The 20,674-nt window shown below is 42.7% G+C and overlaps 1 protein-coding gene across 3 annotated transcripts in view; it reads left to right on the plus strand.

The window, feature by feature from the left end:
* The window catches only part of TEAD4 (TEA domain transcription factor 4), a 60,240-nt gene that overhangs the window by 34,431 nt on the left and 5,135 nt on the right, over positions 1-20,674 (plus strand). For all 3 annotated transcript variants that reach the window (XM_086759226.1, XM_086759220.1, XM_086759222.1), the window contains 5 exons: positions 2,644-2,778; positions 3,625-3,668; positions 5,989-6,044; positions 6,831-6,961; positions 7,924-8,097. In XM_086759226.1, the coding sequence (XP_086615352.1) occupies positions 2,644-2,778; positions 3,625-3,668; positions 5,989-6,044; positions 6,831-6,961; positions 7,924-8,097 (540 nt within the window). The remainder of the gene's footprint in view (positions 1-2,643; positions 2,779-3,624; positions 3,669-5,988; positions 6,045-6,830; positions 6,962-7,923; positions 8,098-20,674) is intronic.

The raw sequence follows: 20,674 nt of genomic DNA on the forward strand, positions 1-20,674 counted from the left end.
TTAGTCATTTTCATAGAGCAAGGAAATGAAATCACAAAAACTGCTGTGCTTCTTCCAAGTTCCTGCTGATAGGTATGTGTTCTTCTGTCACTGTTCATTTTCCATAGCAAGTATGTGTTCTCATATTTATATCCTAGAGATCAGAGCAGCTACACGCTGACTTTTCAGAGCAATTGCTATAATATTACTGTCTCCACACAAATTGGGATATCTTCTCTAAGTGTGCACTGTGCCTCTAACAGATGGAGGTAGAAAGTAGGGTAAAGCTTAGAGAAAAATCTGTTCCCAGAAGTCAGTAGTTTTCCATGTCCTAGGTGGCTAATAGATATCGCTTGTACTAAGGAAAAGGAGGGAAATTGTGGTGGTATTATTATTATGCATTTTGAGAATAATAAAAGAAAACACAAACATTGCAAATGTTTGGTAAAAATTTTTGTTGCTTTATTCTATTTTTTTTTTTTGTACTGGAAACATGATACAGATTAGTACAGAACTGTTAGCTGAAAGAGAAAGGAGATATCTTTTACAAAAACATGCTTTTGCCAGCAGTCTGTCAGGCGTTTAAACAAAACAGAAAAACACAACAAGCTTAATAGATAAACTGTTTTTCCTTTTTAATTGTTCATTTTTTTTAAACTTTAATACTTCCCATTAAATACTTCTTGCCCACAAACTAATCTATAAAATCAGATTGACAAATAAGATTTTTCCAGTGAGAAAGTACTGGTCCTTACATATGTCATGAAAAAACTGAAAATAATCCCTACCCTTAAAAAAAACGTTGTAGGTAATCCTTAAAGTATTCCCTAAAGCATAATTTAAACTGGATTCTGAAAAACTTTCCCATAGCCTTGCAGAATCTTGGGAACTTTCTCAGCAATTCAAATATTTCCTTTCCATTCACTTGCATACTTCTAGCAGGTACTAACTACTGTAAAAAAGAAGATATGTAACTTTTGCCCATTCCTGCTGATCGTTTCACTTAAATGTTATCATTCATTCTTGAGCTTTTGTTATGCCTCTTCCATATGTTTTTGTGTTAAACACATTAGAATCCCTGGGCTTTGAACTTTGGAAAACCTTAGAGAAAGTGGAGGAGTTAAGAGAGCATGGAGACCCAACGGTGAGAACTTACTGCAGTTTAATGAATGCAAATAGCAAGTGCAAATTCCTGAAGAAAACAGCAACCTCTTTCAGCAGTTTCTCCAAGCCATAAATTCTTCAATGGCATTGCGATTTCAATTATGTCACAGATAAATGTGGAGTGTTTGAAGGATGAAGATTAATTGTAAGGGATGTAGGAGGAAAGTCAGAATGTGAGGAAGTGCTTCTGTTTGTCTATTATTCCTTGGAAGAAGAAATGAAGAATGTTATTTGTTTTAAACATACATCAGACCTCCCTAGCTTTTGCACTGTCATTGCCCATGTGTGGAATTTCACAGCCATGTTAAAATACAAAAAGGAATATCCTTGCGTATGTGCCCTAGGAGGTTATTAAGATTTCTGGTTTCCCCAGGGATGGTGTCATGGTTTAACCCCAGCTGGCAACTAAGTACCACAAAGCTGCTCGTTTACTCCCACCCTCCAGTGGTATGGGGGAGAGAATCAGAAGGGTAAAAGTAAGAAAACTCATGGGTTGAGATAAAGACACTTTAATAGGTAAAGCAAAAGTTGTGCACACAGGCAAGGCAAAGTAAAAATTTCATTCTCTACTTCCTGTTGGCAGGCAGGTGTTAAGCCATCTTCAGGAAAGCAGGGCTCCATCACATATAATGGTTACTTGGGAAGACAAATGCCATCACTCCGAATGTCCCACCCTTCCTTCTTCTTCTCGCCCCTTTCTATGCTGAGCTTGATGTCATATGGTATGGAATATCCCTCTGGTGAGTTGGGGTCAGCTGTCCTGGCTGTGTCCCCTCCCAGCTTCTTGTGGACTCCCAGCCTACTCACTGGTGGGGTGGTGTGAGAAGCAGAAAAGGCCTTGACTCTCTGTAAACACTGCTCAGCAGTAAGTAAAACATCTCTATACTCTGAACACTGTTTTAAGCACAAATCCAAAACAGCCCCATACTAGCTACTATGAAGAAAATTAATTCTATCGCAGCCAAAAGCAGCACAGATGGGAATAAAATGATCAAGTCTACCTGAGACTAATGCAGTCCCAAATTGAGGTAGTCTTTTTGCAGTGATGATGACAAACTCTTTTTGTGAGCTTGTTTTTAGAGTGTTTTTTGATAAGCAAGGGTCTTTCCCATTGAATGGGGGTAAATTCCCATTCAATTTACTTATGATTAAAACACAAGAGTCAATTAGGATTGTACTTTCCATAACAAACATTTCAGCTGTGCGGCTGAAAGCCTTCAGACAAAGGATAAATGCTTAGCAGTCTCTAAACCAGTGATCCCAGCATTTCAGAAAGAATGATTAATCACATCTGAATCTATAGTAATGGGTGAAAAGACTTGCGTGCTTTGAAGAGTTCTTAGGACAGTTACTGATGAGTCTGCTGTCCGGGTTTTCAGAGATGCTTGCTCCCTACAAAGAAGCTGATGAGAATCCTGGTTATGCAGCATTAGACCAGGCAACTTTTTTATCATTATAATAATTCTGGTTTTTTTTTTCTGTTTCTGCTCTTGCCCACAGGATCAGGCAGCTAAAGATAAAGCCATGCAGAGTATGGCTACAATGTCATCTGCCCAGATTATCTCTGCGACTGCCTTCCATAGTAAAATGACCTTGCCTGGTCTCCCACGACCAGCTTACCCTGCTGTTTCTGGGGTGAGTAAATAAGTGTCTTGGAGGAGCAGGGCTGAAGACAACTGAGTATTTGAAAGGCTGTTGGGACCTGCTCAGGAATGTCCTGAGAACATCAGAAATAATAGGCCAAAAGGGATTGTCTTTGTAGAGTAAATCTGTCATATGGCTTCAATAGTTTGGGTCTGATTCTTTGCTCACACTGATGTAAAACAACAGAGCTTCGCTGTATGCTTTTTTTAAAATGACACAAGTGAGAGAACAATTAGATCCTTTGGATTTTCAGCTACCTGAAATATTTTTAGGTGTCTGTATCACTTTCTTAGTCTGCAATCTTGCTAGATTAAAATAATTTGGACCATGCTGACCCTTTCTCAGGCTTATCATTCCCAAGCTCGTCCTGAGTGCTTAGATCACAAATTGATGGCTGTTACATAAAATCCTTAATAGAGAAGGCCTGTCAGCATCCCCTAACCTTTGAGTTAGGCCTAGTGAGCTTTTGCTGAGCATTGATTTCTGCCAAAATACTCCTGTGGAGCTCTCCTAGGGAAAATGGTCCGTCCAAGAGGATGAGCATCATTAAAGCTTCGGAGATGGAGGCAAAAGGTGTATACATGGTATTTAAAATTAAAAAACACTATTGGGTCAGTTGCTTGCATGTCATTAGTAGTAGTACGTAGAACGAAAACAAAAAGACCAGTCAGCACCTCCACAAGGATAAAACCAGAAAGATAGACAGAAGAGATATAGCTCAGTCACATCTTTAAAAGTCTGTGAGCTTGCAGTTTCTTTCCTCAGAAAGCAGCAAGTCTTGCTTTTCATCTCTGTCCTAAGAGTGATTACTTTTGTCTGTATGTTATTCTCTTGCAGTTTTGGCAAGGAGCTTTGTCAGGCCAAGCTGGATCTTCCCAAGAGTGAGTATTCCTTCATGTGAGCATCCAAAGTAGGTGCTTCTGCTGCTTCCTCTATGCTGCCTGAGGAACACCATTAGCTATTACAAGATTTGTAAAACGCTAAGATAATTTAGTCTTTGCTCTCAGACAGATTCCCTGATCAGGGATATGAGACTTAAGGCCCATGGTTGAAGACAAACTGAGAGTCATGAGACAATCTTAAATAGATAAAACCCTATATCTTCATATGGTACCTTCAACATAGATTGCACCCCTTCAGTGTGTCCCATGACTCAAGCAGTGTAATATGGGCTTTTTTTAGGGAGCTGCTGAATGTAGCAGCCTGATAGAGGCAAGGCTGCTGCAGCTCCTTGCTCTCAGTAGCGAGGCTGAGCATGTGTTCTCAGTAGGCACACAGAAATATGCATATACATTGCACATACGCATATACACACAGCTGGCTGCGCAGACACACAACGCTCAGCACTCACACAAACACAAACAGCACCAACAGCCTTATCCTGTACTCCTCTCTGGCTGATGAGGGTGAAGGTGTGTTGCTGGGAAATACACACCATGCACTGTGGATCCATCCAGTAGCTGCCCTGGGATCCCTTGTCTCCCTGTGTGCTGTGGCACCCAGGCGGGTGAGCCCTCGAGGCCACAGCCCCACTCCAGTTGCTGGTGCCGACCTCTTGCTCACACACACAAACATGCATGCATGTGCACAAACTCACACTGTGAATCTCTCCAGTAATCGGGCTTAGATACGCAGTCCACCTGGATGTTCACCTTCCCCGGTTTGCCTCCACAGGGATAAACACACACACACAGATCTTTCAGTCAACCTCTGGACTCCACAGTCTCTCTGTCATTTGGCCTGAACCTCTTGGTCACTCTGAAAGCCTCCTTATCCCTGGAGACACACACAGCTGGCTCCCAAACCATCTATTTGGTGGCTACTCTGGCTTGATAATCGCTAGTTATCACACCATCACTTGCTACTGACACTCCAGAAACACACACACACACACACAGAACTGAGAGCTCCTCATGCAGGAAAAGAATTAGAAATATAATTTAGTGAGAAGATAGGACAGACTGCACTGACAAAGTGCAGGGCATGGACAGACAACTGTACTGAACTTCTTACATGCAACTGGCACCTTTTACCACCATATTCTCCCTAAACATCATCCTAATCCATCTTGTGCAATCCTCATATACTCTTCCCTTGCATTCCCTAACATATCTGTACCATCTAGGCAGTAACCTCCTCAGTTTGTAAGGTGACTGGATTGTAAGCCTCCCTAGCTGGCTCACTGGGCTGGTTTCATACTTGGACAGTTGAGGCTGATGGCTTTCCTATGACAGCCCTGGCTAACTCTCTGATTGAGTTACTGGGGATCCCCTGCCCCAGTGCAGAGATGAACCTTTGACGGGCTGATTGTTCACCAGTGATGGCCCTAGGTGTAGTTGTGTCAGAATATTATTCAGATTGCTCCACACAGTTCTCTGTGCTCCTTTGTTTGTATGGGGACACACTTTTTATCACAGGAGCTAACAGGAGCAATTTAAGCCAACTTAAGGACAAGCAACTGGAAGGGAGTTATGGTCTTCACACTAGCCATGTGCTCCTGCTCTCTTATGTTCCTATTCCTAGTGTTTGTGGAGCAGATCAGGGAACAGATACTATGAAAATACCTTGTGGGGAAAAAATGGCTAGTAAAACAATAGAAGCCATCCTAGGAGAAATAAAAAAAATACATTTTTTTTTTGCCTTTAGCTTGAAAGTGAACAAGGAAGCATCAATGTGAGAAGTTCTTTTAGAAGATGATGTCTCCAGATCCTGATTTTTTTTTGCAGTGGTGTTAAAATGGAGCTAAGCTGTCTTGAAAGCTAGGTTCAGTTGTGGATGTTGGACATATCTGAATCTGGGCCTAAAAGTCAGAGAGGCATCCAGCCCAGAGGTATGTCCACTTGCATAAATTGAAATCTGTGCGTGGTTGAAGGAGAAGAATAAATTAATGGATACCACCGTATTAACAGGCTGATAAGGATCTCTGAATAACAAGTCTGCAGGGAGAGCCTGCTGAACATCTGCAGGGAAATCTTATTCAGTCCAGTCCTGGCCCCTTATATTTTTTTTTTTTTTTCAGTCTTTCTCCATGACCCTCACTTGCCCACACAAAAAGATAATTTCCCAAGGACACTTCACAAAGACCACTTTCTCCCTCAGGAGAAACACTTGATTTAATCTGCACAAACAGTTGGTCAAGAGTCTTTTTTGTTTTGTTCTGTTTTGTTTTTTGTTAACATCTCTCTTTGTGTGCTTCTGTAGCGTGAAACCTTTTTCTCAACAACCTTATGCTGTACAGCCTCCGCTGCCTTTACCAGGTAGGTAAGGAAATGTAATTCCTTGCTTTGAAATTATTGTCCAACTCCAAAAAGCGCCAGTATTTTAAAAGTTTAAAAATTGTTTTAAAAAAATATTTTTACCTATTGAAATATTTCAGTGAGCTCCAAATTAATTTTTATATAATTTTCCCCTTCTCACCAATTCCCATTTTTTTACTGAGAAAGCGGAAGCTTTTTCAGACTTTGTTTTATTTTAAAAAACATTTTTTCCTGTTTCAGGTTAGTTGTTTTGGGGTTTTTTCTCCTAATTCAGCAGAAAATAAAAGTTCATGTATCTTTACTGTTTTTCTGCCATGCTGTATGTACTAGAACACTGTTTTCCATCATAACATGGTTGCCTTTCCAATAAATATCTCTTTAAGTAGAACAACAAATGCCTTGTCCTTCTCAGTTTCCCCATTTTGAGAGGTTAATGGTCATATTAATGCTGATGCTTCATTCTGATACTAAAGAGTTTATTTCACTGCTCATTTAGGGCTCAATCAAGGTCCTCTTAAAGTTGCTGAACATGTTTTCTCTAGTGTCAAAACCAGGTGGATTGTCTTTTACATCATTACCAACCCTGACAGTGCTGTCTTAGCAGAGGGTGACTGACAAGCCATTTAGAGCACAGCTAGAGTGAGGACCTTGTGAATGATATTTTTGCAAGATGACTGAACTCGTAAGAAAATGTAATTAGTTAGCTTTGGCAACAGGTGCTCTACTGGAAAGCTATTACCAACTTTTCTCTTTCTAAATTTTGTTATACAAATCCTGTGTGCTTAGGGTTTGAGTCTCCTGCTGGCCTCTCGCCTTCCCCGTCAGCATCAGCTTGGCAAGGACGAAGGGTAGCTAGCTCCAAGCTTTGGATGTTAGAATTCTCTGCGTTCTTGGAACAACAACAAGACCAAGACACAGTAAGATACACATCTAACTTCCACCCCTTGTTAATTTTTGGTCTTCGAATAGCTTCTGTTCATGATGGATATGTTATACTACTATATGTGTATTAAAATACTTGCTTCATTGCTCTACTGAGAATAGAAAGCCATCTTTGGGAAACACAAGATATCCTTCTCTTAGAGGACAGAATTGCCTGTAGTGATATAGCCAGCTCTGTGCTATGTGCCTCCCTTTCCAGGGTCAGGGATATTCACATATCAGAGCACAAGCCACTGAGTCATAAGACAGTGGTACAGCCCCTGTTGGGGTATTCTCACTGCCCTGTTCAGCCTTGGAGGATAGACCCAGAATCAGGGAAATACAGGAAGCCATATATTTCTCTGGTGTCCTGGGAACTTAAATCTGGGGGCAAATGGGATGAATTTGCATCAGTGTGTTTCCATGGTGCCACCTATAAAATGGAAGCAGTAAGATTTGCCTGTCTCACTAAACTTTGTTATACTGCATCTTGAGATGTACATTGGTGATGGGCCAGTTACATGTCCTCTGTCTGAGACAGGAAAGTTCAGAAAATATGATAGTATTTGGCTGGTACCTTGCTGTGGGATTTCAGGCAGCTCTTCATAGGACAGGAGTATTGATATTTGACTGAGTGACCTGTGACAGGTAACACTGTATCTCAGGTTATTCAGACTATATAGCAGCAGCATGAGGCAATGGTTTAGCAGTGAGTATAGGGAAAAAACCCAACAATAGCGTTTCAGAAGAAGCAAGAAACATTGATGTATTTATAGGAAAGAAATAATAGCACGAGCTTGTATTAGCAGAGGTTTCTGCTAATACTTCTGCTCTTTTAGAAAGCACTATGAAATCTTCAGTGACTTCCAGTAGTCTTCTGTGAAGAATCATGAATGTTCAGTATGCACTGAACAGTACTGAATGATTTCCTAATTCCATGTTTTTCCTCTTCTTGCAGTATAACAAACACCTGTTTGTGCATATTGGGCAATCAAGCCCCAGCTACAATGACCCTTACCTCGAGGCAGTGGATATCCGGCAGATCTATGACAAGTTCCCTGAGAAAAAAGGGGGCCTGAAGGAGCTCTTTGAAAGGGGGCCAGCTAATGCCTTCTTCCTTGTCAAATTCTGGGTAAGGGAAAGACCCTTTGTAGGGCACCCATTTGCTATGACGTTCTCACTTTAAACGCGGTGGTCTTGCTAGCCGTTAGAAGACTGCCACCTCCTAAAAAATATTGCCTATGCAGGCACCTTAATACAGTCACGACTGTCACTTGAGATCTTTCCTTGACTGCACAAGACCCTCATTCTGACTTGGAGCGAGATGTATCTTTCGCAATATCATCTGTAGAGTTGTTCTTGACTAGTGTCTGGAGATTTTATTTGCTAATAGTGACTTGGGCCCTTTAAAACTTTATGTATAAGAGAAGAATTCAGAGGAAATTATTCTCTGCATACTCTTATATGTTCACTTCTCTCAGTGTTGAGTAACTTCTCAGTCAGAGACAACATTTTCCAATCCCTTCTCTTATCTCATTAGCTGCATTTTGTGTTATCCAAGTACTAATAATTTACAGATGCACATTTACTGCAGGCACAAGGACAGACAAAAGATAAGAGAGACATATAATGAAATAGGATTGTGCTGATAATATATTGCTGAAATGACTTCTGGTAAGTTGGCAGAAATCAGCCTAGCAAAAGCCTACTCACTCAATTTGGATTTTTGTGAGTTAGCTGAAATTTGCAAAAAGTGAGCCATTGTGCTTCAGGGTACAAACAAAATAGTTTTGGTGATTGATATGATAGGTATTACAAGATTAAAAATAATAGCTTGGGGCAGTTGTGTGCTAGATGGCTGAGGGAATGCGTAATGCTATTTGGAGCCTTTCACCTTGAGTTTACCACTTGCAATTCAACCCTAGGTCAGGAGTGAGATGTTGAGAAATGAGCTTTCACATCTCATACACTTCATAAAAACTGGCATTAGAAGGACTCTTAACTGGTGCTTTCAGGAGAAGGAAGAGTCAATTTAAGTGCCTTAAGATGCAAATTCCCAGCTGTCCCAAGACTAGCCTTTGGAGAAATAAGGTGGAGAATATTGGCTAGGAGGCTGCTATTCAAGTGTCTACTGTTTGAAGTGTTAGTTATTGGTGACTCTTGGAGACACATAATTTTACTCCCCACAGACTGTGTGCTACTGGGTTGGGTCCTTCATGAGATTAGCCTCTGTCAGAGTATAACAAAGCCTGCTTGGGAAGGTTGAAACAAAAAGTAAAAGACCAGCCCTGTTCTGGGTGGAAGAGAAATATCTGTGAGAGACAGCAGCACCTTGCTGAGAAGGTTATCCTTTGACAAAATCTGGATAGTGATTGTCTTACTAAGAACTGCCTGGAAAGGAAACAGAAGTCTGATGTGACAAAAGAAAGGAAAAGGAATAAGAGGGGATAACTTCTAAGAGTACTCCTTGGAAAAGTAGGAACTGCAGCAGCTGCTTCCTACTGTGCAGTAGGGATCCCAGGAAAGTCTTCATGTCAAGGTAAACAGCACTGGCTTCTATGTGATACCACTCTGAAGTGCTTTGGAAGTTTCAGGAACCAAAAGGAAGAGCTTAGAGGGAGATGTTATGTAGAGAGAATAAAACACTTTGAATTCCTTGACTTAAAGAGGAGAGAAATCATAATGAAATTGTGATCTAGTGCAACTGTGATTTTATTTATCAAAATGGTTAGCCTGCTTTTGTGTTTGTGGGGTTGAGTTTCAGGATTGTATTTGTTTTTTAATATCAGAAGGATAAATTTGCCTGTGCGTCATGTCAGACAAACCTAAGCTATGCTTTGTAAGGATTTATGTGGTAGGATGCCATTAAGTTGGCTTCTTTCTGGGCCCACGTGACGTGTTTGTTGTTGAGAGGGTATCAACTCACTGAAATTTGGCTTGCATAAAGAGATGTGACATAGGATTTGAAACATCTTTACTCCAGTGTATACATGATGCCCTGGGGCTCTGCAGCTGTACACCTACAATGACAGTGATATTTCTGGGCTTGGTTTAATGTTTTGACTTTCTGATTCTTTTTTTTGGTACCCTGGCATTGTTGAATCCAATCTGGAGTTAACATCAGGTTTTACTGGGGGAAACACTACAGGCTGTCACTTACAAATAAGATAAGTTTACAAGTCAAATAAGTCATTGATTGAATGGAAGCTACTAAGGCTTTTAAAGAAGTAAATCATTTGGTCTTTTAATTGTTTTTCAGTGTAGACAGTGGAGGGAGATGAAAACACCATTCCTGATGCCGTATTCTGGATGAGAAAGGATTGGGGCTCTTTTATGATTTGCACTGTGTTTCACAGGAGTACTTACATTAATCCTATTTCAGCTGGGATCTCTAAGGCAATATAACTAAAGCAGTTAAAGAAACCGTCTGCTTCAGAAAATTTGGACTTTTTTGATAAAAAAACTCCAAATGTTTTTGTTGCAAATCTTTGTATTCAAAATGCCTGAAATATTGTGGTAATGCAGTCTTATACTTAAACAAAGTATGTGAGCCATGCCTGTAATGCACTGTGCTACACATAGAATCATAGAATAGTTTAGGTTGGAAGGGACCTTTAAAGGTCATCTAGTCCAACCTCCCTGCAAGGAGCAAGGACATCATCAGCAGGTTGCTCATACGGGAGCAGGAGTCTTATACAACCTGGCTTTGACTGTTTCCAGGGATGTGGCATCTGCCACCTCTCTGGACAACCTGTTCCAGTGTTCCACCACCCTCAGCATAAGAAATTTTTTCCTGATGTCTAATCTGAATCTACCTTCTTCTATTTTAAAACCATTACCCCTTGTCCTATTGCAGCAGGCCCTACTGAAGAGTTTCTCCCCATCTTTCCTACAAGCTCCCTTTAGGTACAAGAAGGCGGCTATAAGGTCTCCCTGAAGCCTTCTCTTCTCCAGGCTTAACAGCCTCAACTCTCTCAGCTTGTCTTCATAGGAGAGATGCTCCAGCCCTCTGATCATCTTCAAGGTCCTCCTCTGGACTCGCTCCAACAGGTCCACATCCTTCTTACGTGAGGGGGACTTGGGGGACATGTCATGGGACTTCCTGAGTTTGGTGTATTGCAGTAGATGTGTGTAGTGCAACCCTCCTCCACCAATAAACACTTTTTATAGATAAGAAAATGTGATTTAAAAAAACAGTGTTACAGAAGAAAACTAGATTTCCGCCAATATTTTCATATCCCTCTGTATCCCCATTTGTATACCTTTGTAACAGTAAATACTAGAGTGCTTTTTAATTTTGCTGCCTGATTGCTCTGGACAGCTATACAAACATACTGTTGATGTCCAAAGGTATGTTGGATAAAGCAATTACTACACTGTTAAATTTATAACATCATTTTAGAATAAAAGTATTATCCAAAAGCAAATTACCGATAGCCTTTAACTTGGTGAGTAGAGTTAAATACTTGAAGGGGTGTTTTGAGACATGAAGATATGATTGATTTTTCAAAGGTTCTGAATTGAAGTGGTGGTTGCAGGTGTCAACAACTTAAAAAATCAAGGCATTGAATAAGTTGGTTTTTTATATATGTAGTTTCAGGCTTGAAGAACCTGAGGCAGGAACCTGCTGTTACTGCATATGATATACCAGATGGTGTGTTTGTCGTAGTTCAGCCCTGATCAGGACCAGACTACGCAGTCTCTCTCTCACTCCCCCCACCTTCTGAGAGAAAAGGGAGAGAAAATATAAGGAAAAACGGCTCAAGGTTTGAGATAAGGACAGGGAGAAATCCTTAAAGTTACTGTCACAGGCAAAACAGACTCGACAGACAAGTTGTGTGGTGCCGTTGACACGCTGGAGAGGAGGGATGCCATCCAGAGGGACCTTGACAGGCTGGAGAGGTGGGCCCGTGCCAACCTCATGAAGTTCAACCAGGCCAAGTGCAAGGTCCTGCACCTGGGTCATGGCAATCCCAGGCACAAATACAGGCTGGGCGGGGAATGGATTGAGAGCAGCCCTGAGGAGAAGGACTTGGGAGTGCTGGTGGATGAGAAGCTTAACATGAGCAGGCAATGCGCCCTTGCGGCCCAGAAGGCCAACCGCATCCTGGGCTGCATCAAGAGGAGCGTGGCCAGCAGGTCGAGGGAGGTGATTCTGCCCCTCTACTCTGCCCTGGTGAGACCCCACCTGGAGTACTGTGTCCAGTTCTGGAGCCCCCAACACAAGAAGGACATGGACCAGTTGGAGAGGGTCCAGAAGAGGGCCACGAAGATGATAAAAGGGCTGGAGCACCTCTCTTATGAGGACAGGCTGAGAGAGTTGGGGCTGTTCAGCCTGCAGAAGAGGAGGCTCCGGGGAGACCTGATAGCAGTCTTTCAGTACCTCAAGGGGGCCTACAAGAAAGATGGGGAAAGGCTGTTTAGCAGGGCCTGTTGCGATAGGACGAGAGGTAATGGTTTTAAAATAGAGGGGGGTAGATTTAGATTAGAAATTAGGAAAAAAATTTTTACAATGCGAGTTATAGAACACTGGAACAGGTTGCCCAGAAAGGTGGTAGAGGCCCCATCTCTGGAAACGTTCAAGGCCAGGCTGGATGAGGCTCTGAGCAACCTGATCTAGTTGGAGATGTCCCTGCTCCTTGCAGGGGGGTTGGACTAGATGACCTTTGAAGGTCCCTTCCAACCCTAACCATTCTATGATTCTATGATTCTATGACTTGGGGAAAACTATTCATTTATTACTACAAACAGCAGGATAATGAGACAGAGAACAAGATAACCTCCCTCCACCTCCTCTTCCCAAGCTTAACATTATCTCTACTACCTTTCCCCCCCCGAGCGGCACAGGGGGGAAGAGGGAATGGGGGTTGTAGTCAGTTCATCATACGTTGTTTCATGCCGCTGCTTCATGGTTGGGGGAAGAAGTCCTCACATTCCTCCCCTGCTCCTTCATGGGGTCCCTCCCACGGGCCACAGTCCTTCGTGGAACTGCTCCAGCGTGGGTCATCTCTTCTACGGGTGCAGTCCCTCTAGAACAGCTGTCCCAGCGGGCCCGCCCTCCACAGGCCACAGCTGCCTTCAGGCATCCACCTCCCCCGATATGGGGTCCTTCATGGGCTCCAAGTGGATCTCTGCTCCTCCTTGGACCTCCATGGGCTGCATGGGGACAACCTGCTCCACCATGGTCATCACCACAGGCTGCAGGGGAATCTTGGCCGCATTACTCCTCCCCCTCACTTCTGAACTAACCTTGGTGTCTGCAGCTGTCCCTCACAACAGGCTGGTAGATGTCTCTCAGGATCTTTTTTACATCTTATTCACTTCTCATCTCCTTTCCACTTCTTGCAACCAGGCCGGGCCGAGTTGGGCCCAGTCGGCTGCCCGGCGGGAGGCCAGAGGGTGAGGCCTGCAAGGCCCATGAGGCTCGCGCCTCCCCCTCTCTGCCCCCCGCTCAGCTGTTTCACATTTTCTCTTCTCCCTTTTTTTTTCTGTTTTCCTCTTCTTAAATACGTTATCACAGAGGCGTTATCACGGGACATTCTGCTACCAATTGGCTCGGCCTTGGCCAGCAGTGGGTCCGCCCTAGGCCTGGCCAAGTCCCCTGAACAAAGAGGAGCGACTTCTAGCAGTTTCCTACAGAAGCTACCACCTTAGGCCCCCCCTACTAAACAAAACCACGACAGTGTTGTGCACCAGAAGTCTAACTCCAAACATTAGTGTTCGGGTTTCTTGACATGACTGATAGCACTTAGGATCTAGTGTGACTGAGGAAGAGATGTTCATGTTTGTTCAATGGTGCTTTAAATTATTTATACAATAGCTTAAAGTTTATTAGTTTGAAACATAAGTGGTGTTTGTAATTCTTATTTGATTTTGACAGTGGGAGTTTGGTACAATGAGCTAACTCTTGGACTTGGATTGGCAGGTTGTGTGTGACATCTATGTGACATTTATCTGTGCTCCACGTGCATTCTAGCACACGACAATGAATATGAGACATTAGTCTCCCAATACATGGGCAGTGGCGGCTCTGCTCTTTTCCAGTGTAATATTATCTCTACCACCTGTTACTTGGTTTTCCCCATGAACTCCTCCTATATACATCGTTATTAATACTTCGGGGAAGAGGCGTTTTCAGGGCTTTGCACATTAGTAGAATGGTGCACGTGCATCTTAAAAGCTTTCAGAAGTTGTGAGGCTATGGGTGGAAGACAGAAGGAAAATGATAAACCAGGAATTCCAGACAGGCAGTACTTTGTCCAGAGCAGCCACCTGCAGAGGGATGGGTCAGGGGAATTGCTTGGGAGACCTTTCCTGCCAATGATGAATATATATAGTGATTTCTTCTCAGTGACAGGCAAGCTGGACCAGTCAAATCACTGAGTGTTTTCTTTCCAGTAAATGAATTATACTTTTGTGAAAGGGGCTGAAAAGGTGGGCTGGAGACTGCTGTCCTGCACTTTGCTTCTCTCCTATACCAAGTAAATCCAGACAAAACAGTGGCAGTGCAGATTCCCCTCAGCAACCTGCCCTGTCCACTGTATGTCTTCAATCCTGAACTGGCAGAAACTGCCTGGAGAGCAAGGAGATGGTAATTCGGTCTTTGTGTCCATTCAGTCCTTGGCACTTCTTCTGAGGCAGCAAACAAGACAGCAGCTAGCAACAGAATTTTTTATGATCTTTGCACGTTTTTCCTAAGAATGGATGAAAGCTCATTAATTTCACCTGCAGTCACCAGCACCACCTCCTACCAGTTGCTGCCTTATGTAAGGGGACTCTGTCAATGGCACTTCTTTCATCAAAGTTATTCCCCACAGTGTTCAACAGTATAGAGATTGTTTGCAGCAAAAAGCAGATTGAAAGACTGAATTGCTGAGAGAATCTGTGTACTGGGTGTCAAAATATCACAATCCTGAGGGGCTAGCTAAGTCCCAGCTACCCGTACTGTTGGCAAGGCCTTCTGCTGTCTTTAGCTAGCTCAGAAACTCTCCCCTTTCCCCTTTCTTGGAGGCTGAAGCTGGAGTGGCACAGTTTTGGACCTTAAAGAATTATTCAGTATATGCCTTTCCATTCACCATGAGGTTCAATAAGACAAGTGCAAAGTCCTGCCTCTGGGTCGGGGCAGCCCCTAGTATCATTACAGGGTGCGTGATTAAGGGATTGAGAACAGCCTTGCCGAGAAAGACTTGGGGGTACTCGTGGATGAAAAGCTGGACATGAGCTGGCAATGTGTGTTCGCAGCCCAGAAGGCCAATTGTATGCTGGGCTGCATCAAAAGAAGCGTGACCAGCAGGTCGAGGGAGGTGATTCTCCCCCTCTATTCTGTTCTACTGAGACCTCACCCGAGTACTGTGTCCAGCTCTGGAGCCCTTAGTACAGGAAAGATATAGACCAGTTGGAGTGGGTTTAGAGGAGGGCCATGAAGATGATCAGAGGGCTGGAGCATCTTTCCTATGAAGAAGGGCTGAGAGACTTGAGGTTGTTCAGCCTGGAGAAGAGGAGGCTCCAGGGAGGCCTTACTGTGGCCTTTCAGTACTTAAAGGGAGCCTATAAGAAAGATAGGGACAAACTTTTTAGCAGGGCCTGTAGTCATAGGGCAAGGAGTAATGTTTTTAAACTAAAAGAGTGCAGATTTAAACTAGATGTAAGGAAGAAGTTTTTTTTATGATGAGGGTGGTGAAGCACTAGAACAAGTTGCCCAGAGAGGTTGGTGGATGCCCCACCCTTGGAGACGTTCGAGGTCAGGCTGGACAGGGCTCTGAGCCACCTGATCTAGTTGAAGGTGTCCCTGCTCCTTGCAGAATAGTTGGACTTCTCGCAGCCGGGCTGGGCTGAGTTGGGCCCAGTCAGCCACCCAGCGGGAGGCCAGAGGGTGAGGCCTGCAAGGCTCGCGCCTCCCCCTCTCTGCCCCTGTTCAGCTTCTTCACATCTTCTCTATTTTTTTTTCCTGTTTTCCCCTTCTTAAATACATTATCGCAGAGGTGTTATCAGGGAACATTCTGCTACCAATTGGCTTGGCCTTGGCCAGCAGCGGGTCCGCCTTAGGCCCAGTGGACCCGCTGTTGAACAAAGGGGAGCAACTTCTAGCAGCTTCTTACAGAAGCTACCACTGTAGCCCCCCTCACTAAATAAAACCAGAACATCCAGTCATGGCTTTTCAAAGCCTCAGATAAGCTGAAGACTGATTCTCAAAGGTCACATTTCCCTCTGTGGAGACTTTCAGATAAATTTTGATTCACAGCCTCATCCTAGTGGGAATAAGGCCTTTCTCTGTAATCAGTTGTGAAAGTCGCTCCCACCAAAGATCAGATCTGGCTTAGTAGATCTTGGCTTAGTATATGGTTAGGCCAGTGCACAATGCCAGCTTTTCTGTAAATGTTTCTTTCTTTCGGTTGAGTGATACACTCAAGCTCATTAGAGCTGTTTTCAGCTGAGCTCCTAAGAGCTCAAATCAAAACAAAGTAATACTAGCTTACTGAGGGTTACTGTCCCTGAACAAAACTCTTCCATCTAGAAATCTTGTCTTGTAGGTATTTAAAAAATCTGCTTACTGCTCTGGAAAGGAGGAAATCTCAGATGTTTCCCCCAAAACAGGCAGATCAGCTCTCTTGCATGCAATATGTAGATCTCTGAGATGCGGTAGATCACACAGATAGCTCAGTGACTGTCGTTTCAGTAGGTCTGGGGAATCATCAGGCAAGCTATGGACAAGTACATCATCTGTGCTGAACTTGCACAGTAAGTTGAATGCATCCCAGAGACATCAAATGGCTGTTATGCTTGAGTGTGCACAGCTTTTTGCATCTAGAACTTCTTGTACAGAAAGCCAGAACTCTGATTGATTTTGTCAGATAAAGTAGTATGGTCTAGTTGGTAGCTCATGACTTAGATTTAGCTTGTAATATGCCTCATCTATTTGATCATCTACCTTTGCCCATAAGAGATGGAGAAGAGCTGTTTGAGTGCTGGACACCAGCTGAATGCTGCTGCTGCCCCTCCTGCAGTCCCACCCTGTTGCTAGCAGTGGCTGGTAGGAGCCTGGGGTGCAAGGCAACTTAGCCCATTGGCTATGGACTTTCCTAAATACGGACTGTGTCTCCTTTGGCTGCTAGGGTGGAGTAAGGAACGAATTCAAAAGTAATCTCACTTGTTGGGCCTACTAGTGCATTTGCCAGTGAGGAGTTGAGGTGTCGAGGTCCTGGTCTCCAGGTCTGAATCACATTCAATTATATATTCAACAAGTCCATGCATTCCCAGAATATAAAGTGAAGATAAGCCTTCCTATTAGATTAAGTGCTGTGAAGATGAGTTTCCTTTAAGTCATTGTCACTATTATTCCCTTGCATCTTTGAGGGATGAAATGTACTGGACTGAGTGAAGCAGACCTTTCTCTGCTCATCTTGGGTGCTCACCCTAGGATTTGGTGTGCTTTAACACAAGGTTTTCTTTAGAGAAAGAAACTCTGAAAGCAAAGAAAAAGGAAGAGTCCTTTTCCCAAAGTAGCAATATGGTTTCTAGTCCTGATGGCCTAGGTGTTGTGAGGAGCTTATAGGAATCTAGGCATGGAGGCCTTAGCATTTTTAGATGTTCTTTTGGCCATTGGTCAAAATCTCTTTTGGCCATTAGAGACCTCATGATATGCAGTATGATTTTGTCCTGGTGCAATCCTGGGAAGTTTAACTGCATCCATTAGTGATTTACCTCAGTGTCCAATTGACATTTAGAAGTTAATTTGACTATTCCAGTTAACAGTGTTTTTCCTCAATTTTCTGCCTTGTCTCCTTTCAGGAGGTAATAATCTCCATAGCAGAGAAAGCTAACAGATTGGTGTTCCACTCTTGAGTGGTTCTTTGGTCTCATATTCATATACTTCATTGCCATTTTCAGTTTACATGAATAAACCAAGTTGCAAATAATTGAAGAGCAGATATATGTGTGTGCTAAACAATATCTGGTACGGATGCAGTAACTTCCACGAGAGGGTGGAAATCAGCAGCTGTAAGTAAGTAAATAAGCTTTAACTGTAAGGCCAGCAGTATGTGAGGTGCTGCAGCTCCATTCTCCGGCAAATGCAAACTGGAGCCCTCAGCTAGTTGCTACCGTCATTTTCTCGTGCTGCTGAAATTCCATGTATGTATGTTTATGGGCTGCGATTTTCAGAAGTGACAGAATGAGGTGGGAGCATAGATCTTGTTTACTGATCACCCTAAGACATGTCTGACATTCCTAGCCCATAATATGGGATGTGCTTTAGAATAAAAGGTGCAGTGTAAACATCAGGGAATTACAACATGACACCATTGCTTCACTGCAACAGGGCTTCCAGGAACCTGATTGTACATAGTGTTAGTGAATGGCAACGACTGCTTAATTCAAACAGTGTTACCATAATTTTGCCTACTGCCAAATAGTTTAATGTTGATTAATTAGATGTTAACTAGCTGTGCAGTTCTACAGTCTGATCTTTTGGTGGGAGACTTGCCAGATTGTGGAGGCTCCTACAGTGGCTTCTTAGGGGTAGTGAAGGTTTTCTCATGAAGTGGAACTAGCACCTTTTTCCTTTGCCTTATATTGACTGGACTTATTTTTTTGATTTGCCATTAAGAGGTTAGGGGAATGTAACCTTGACTTTACTAGTGAGACCCTGAAAACGTTTGTCTGGTTCTGCAGTGAGGGATGTTTATGTAGCAGTGGTCTGACCAAGCTTCTGTAGCCTTGACTCTGTTCTTTTTACTCTGGGGCAATTTATTTGGAAAAGGAGAACTGGGTCCACACATTCGATGTTTATCACCCCCAGGGGAAATAGCTGAACAGTATTGTGAAGGACTCCTAGTCTAGTTCCAGTTTGGAGAAGGGAAGGAATTAATCTTTATTCAGACAACTGGAGTATGGGTCAAATAAACAATACAGTGAGTTGCATTGATGTGTAAATGAGTATTACAGTAACTCAATAAAAACCTAAACCAGAATAGAGTAGCATTGCTACTCTCTAATACATGCACATTTGTGGTGCAAACAAAACTATAGCGGGGAAAAATTGATAGCAAGGACTTTAGCATGACCCTAATAATTCACTTGGCAACCTGAATTATGATTAAGTCTTTAATGCCTGTGTGTTGTTCATATGTGCTACCAAATTAAAGATAGCCTGAATTTGCCCACATAAGCTACTCCAGTATAGACAAACCATCAGAGCATAAGACTGCATTACAGTCATTTAAGTGGTCATGACAATGTAAATGCTTCCAGTCTTCCTCCAAGTCATGTGCAGAAGTTATCACTACCTCAGTGGTGCAAATGTGAATGATGTAAAATGATTTTTTAAAAGTTTGAAATTCAAATTGTTTTACTGATACATTTTAACAAGAGCGCCAAAATCTGTTTTCAGCTCAGTGAGGAGGCAGAAAATTATGGGGACAAAAACTTGTTAAGAGAAGTCAGGAACCTATTCAGCTGGATAAAATGTTTTGTGAATCTATCTTCGGAGGAGAAGCAAACATGAGAATAAAATAATTGCCAGTTTTGTATGACTATCTCCTGATACATCAGAGGATGCTCTTGAGTATACAGTATGTAGTAGATGACAAATTTAGGAAGACATAAAGGGATGAGTGCACAGATGTGTAAACTGGTATGAATGTATTACGCATGTAGGACCAAGCAAATTCATAAGGGTTGAAGATCTGTCACTACTTCAGAAGGAGAGAGTCTACTTAAAAGGAAGAGTCAAGAGCGAAGACAAGCTCATTCTGACAAATAGACTTTCATCCATAATCTGTAGTGAAAATGGTACAGCTGTTAAGGATTTTTATGGAAACTATGGGAAACAACACAGTCATTTTGAAGAGTAATTTGTAATCATGTATTTAAATACTGTGCTATTATGCTCTCCATTAAGAGCAGAGTGAAAGCTATATGTCCATCTCTAATGCTGCCAGTGTTGATGTGAACATTGGAGCATTCTGTCATCTTGCCTGGACTGAATCTTTCTCCCACTAGAATTATCTGAATGCTACAGCTGCTAGTCTAGGCGATATCACAGGAGATGCATTGCCCACTGTGCTTCATGAAAAACTTATCCTAAATCTGTCTTTCACTTGCTTCTGAGTTTGTGCTTTAAAAAAAATGATGGTAATCAGATTTTATTGGTTTGTTTGCTTGAATCTCCTGTGGCATCACTTATCTAATGCAGATGATTAGTTTTTGTTAAGGTGGAAATATGAGTGTGCAACAGTGCAGTGGCAGCAATGCCCCAGTGTTGTGCTAAGTGGAAAATGGAACTGGATTTTCTGAAATACATGGGGAGATGGTTTATTTTATTTCCTTTACCACCTTCTCCTTCACACACCTGAAGTGTTAACAGCCATAGGAATTGGATTGAATGCAAATACTGCACCTTATTACATTGCTGCTTTTCCTGCTAGTGCTTTTGGCATCACTATTGGCAAAGTGGTGAATTCTTCTGGGACAATAACTGTGTAATGAATGCTGCTTCTAAGTGTTGTGGTAGAGAGACGGGCCAGCCTGACTGTCTAGGAGCAAAACTTTTTATCTGAAAGGAATGACAACACAATGTGGCTTTTAGCAGGTTACTAGTTACTGCTGTAGTTACTCAAACCCAGCATACACTAGAAGAAGCAGTCCTGCCTTCTACTTTCCCTGTTGCTGCCCATCCTCCCAACACACAGAAGTGCTTCTGAATCAGGTCA

Source organism: Chlamydotis macqueenii, chromosome 1 (assembly GCF_036417535.1).
Source record: "Chlamydotis macqueenii isolate bChlMac1 chromosome 1, bChlMac1.mat, whole genome shotgun sequence".
Taxonomy (NCBI): Eukaryota; Metazoa; Chordata; class Aves; order Otidiformes; family Otididae; genus Chlamydotis; species Chlamydotis macqueenii.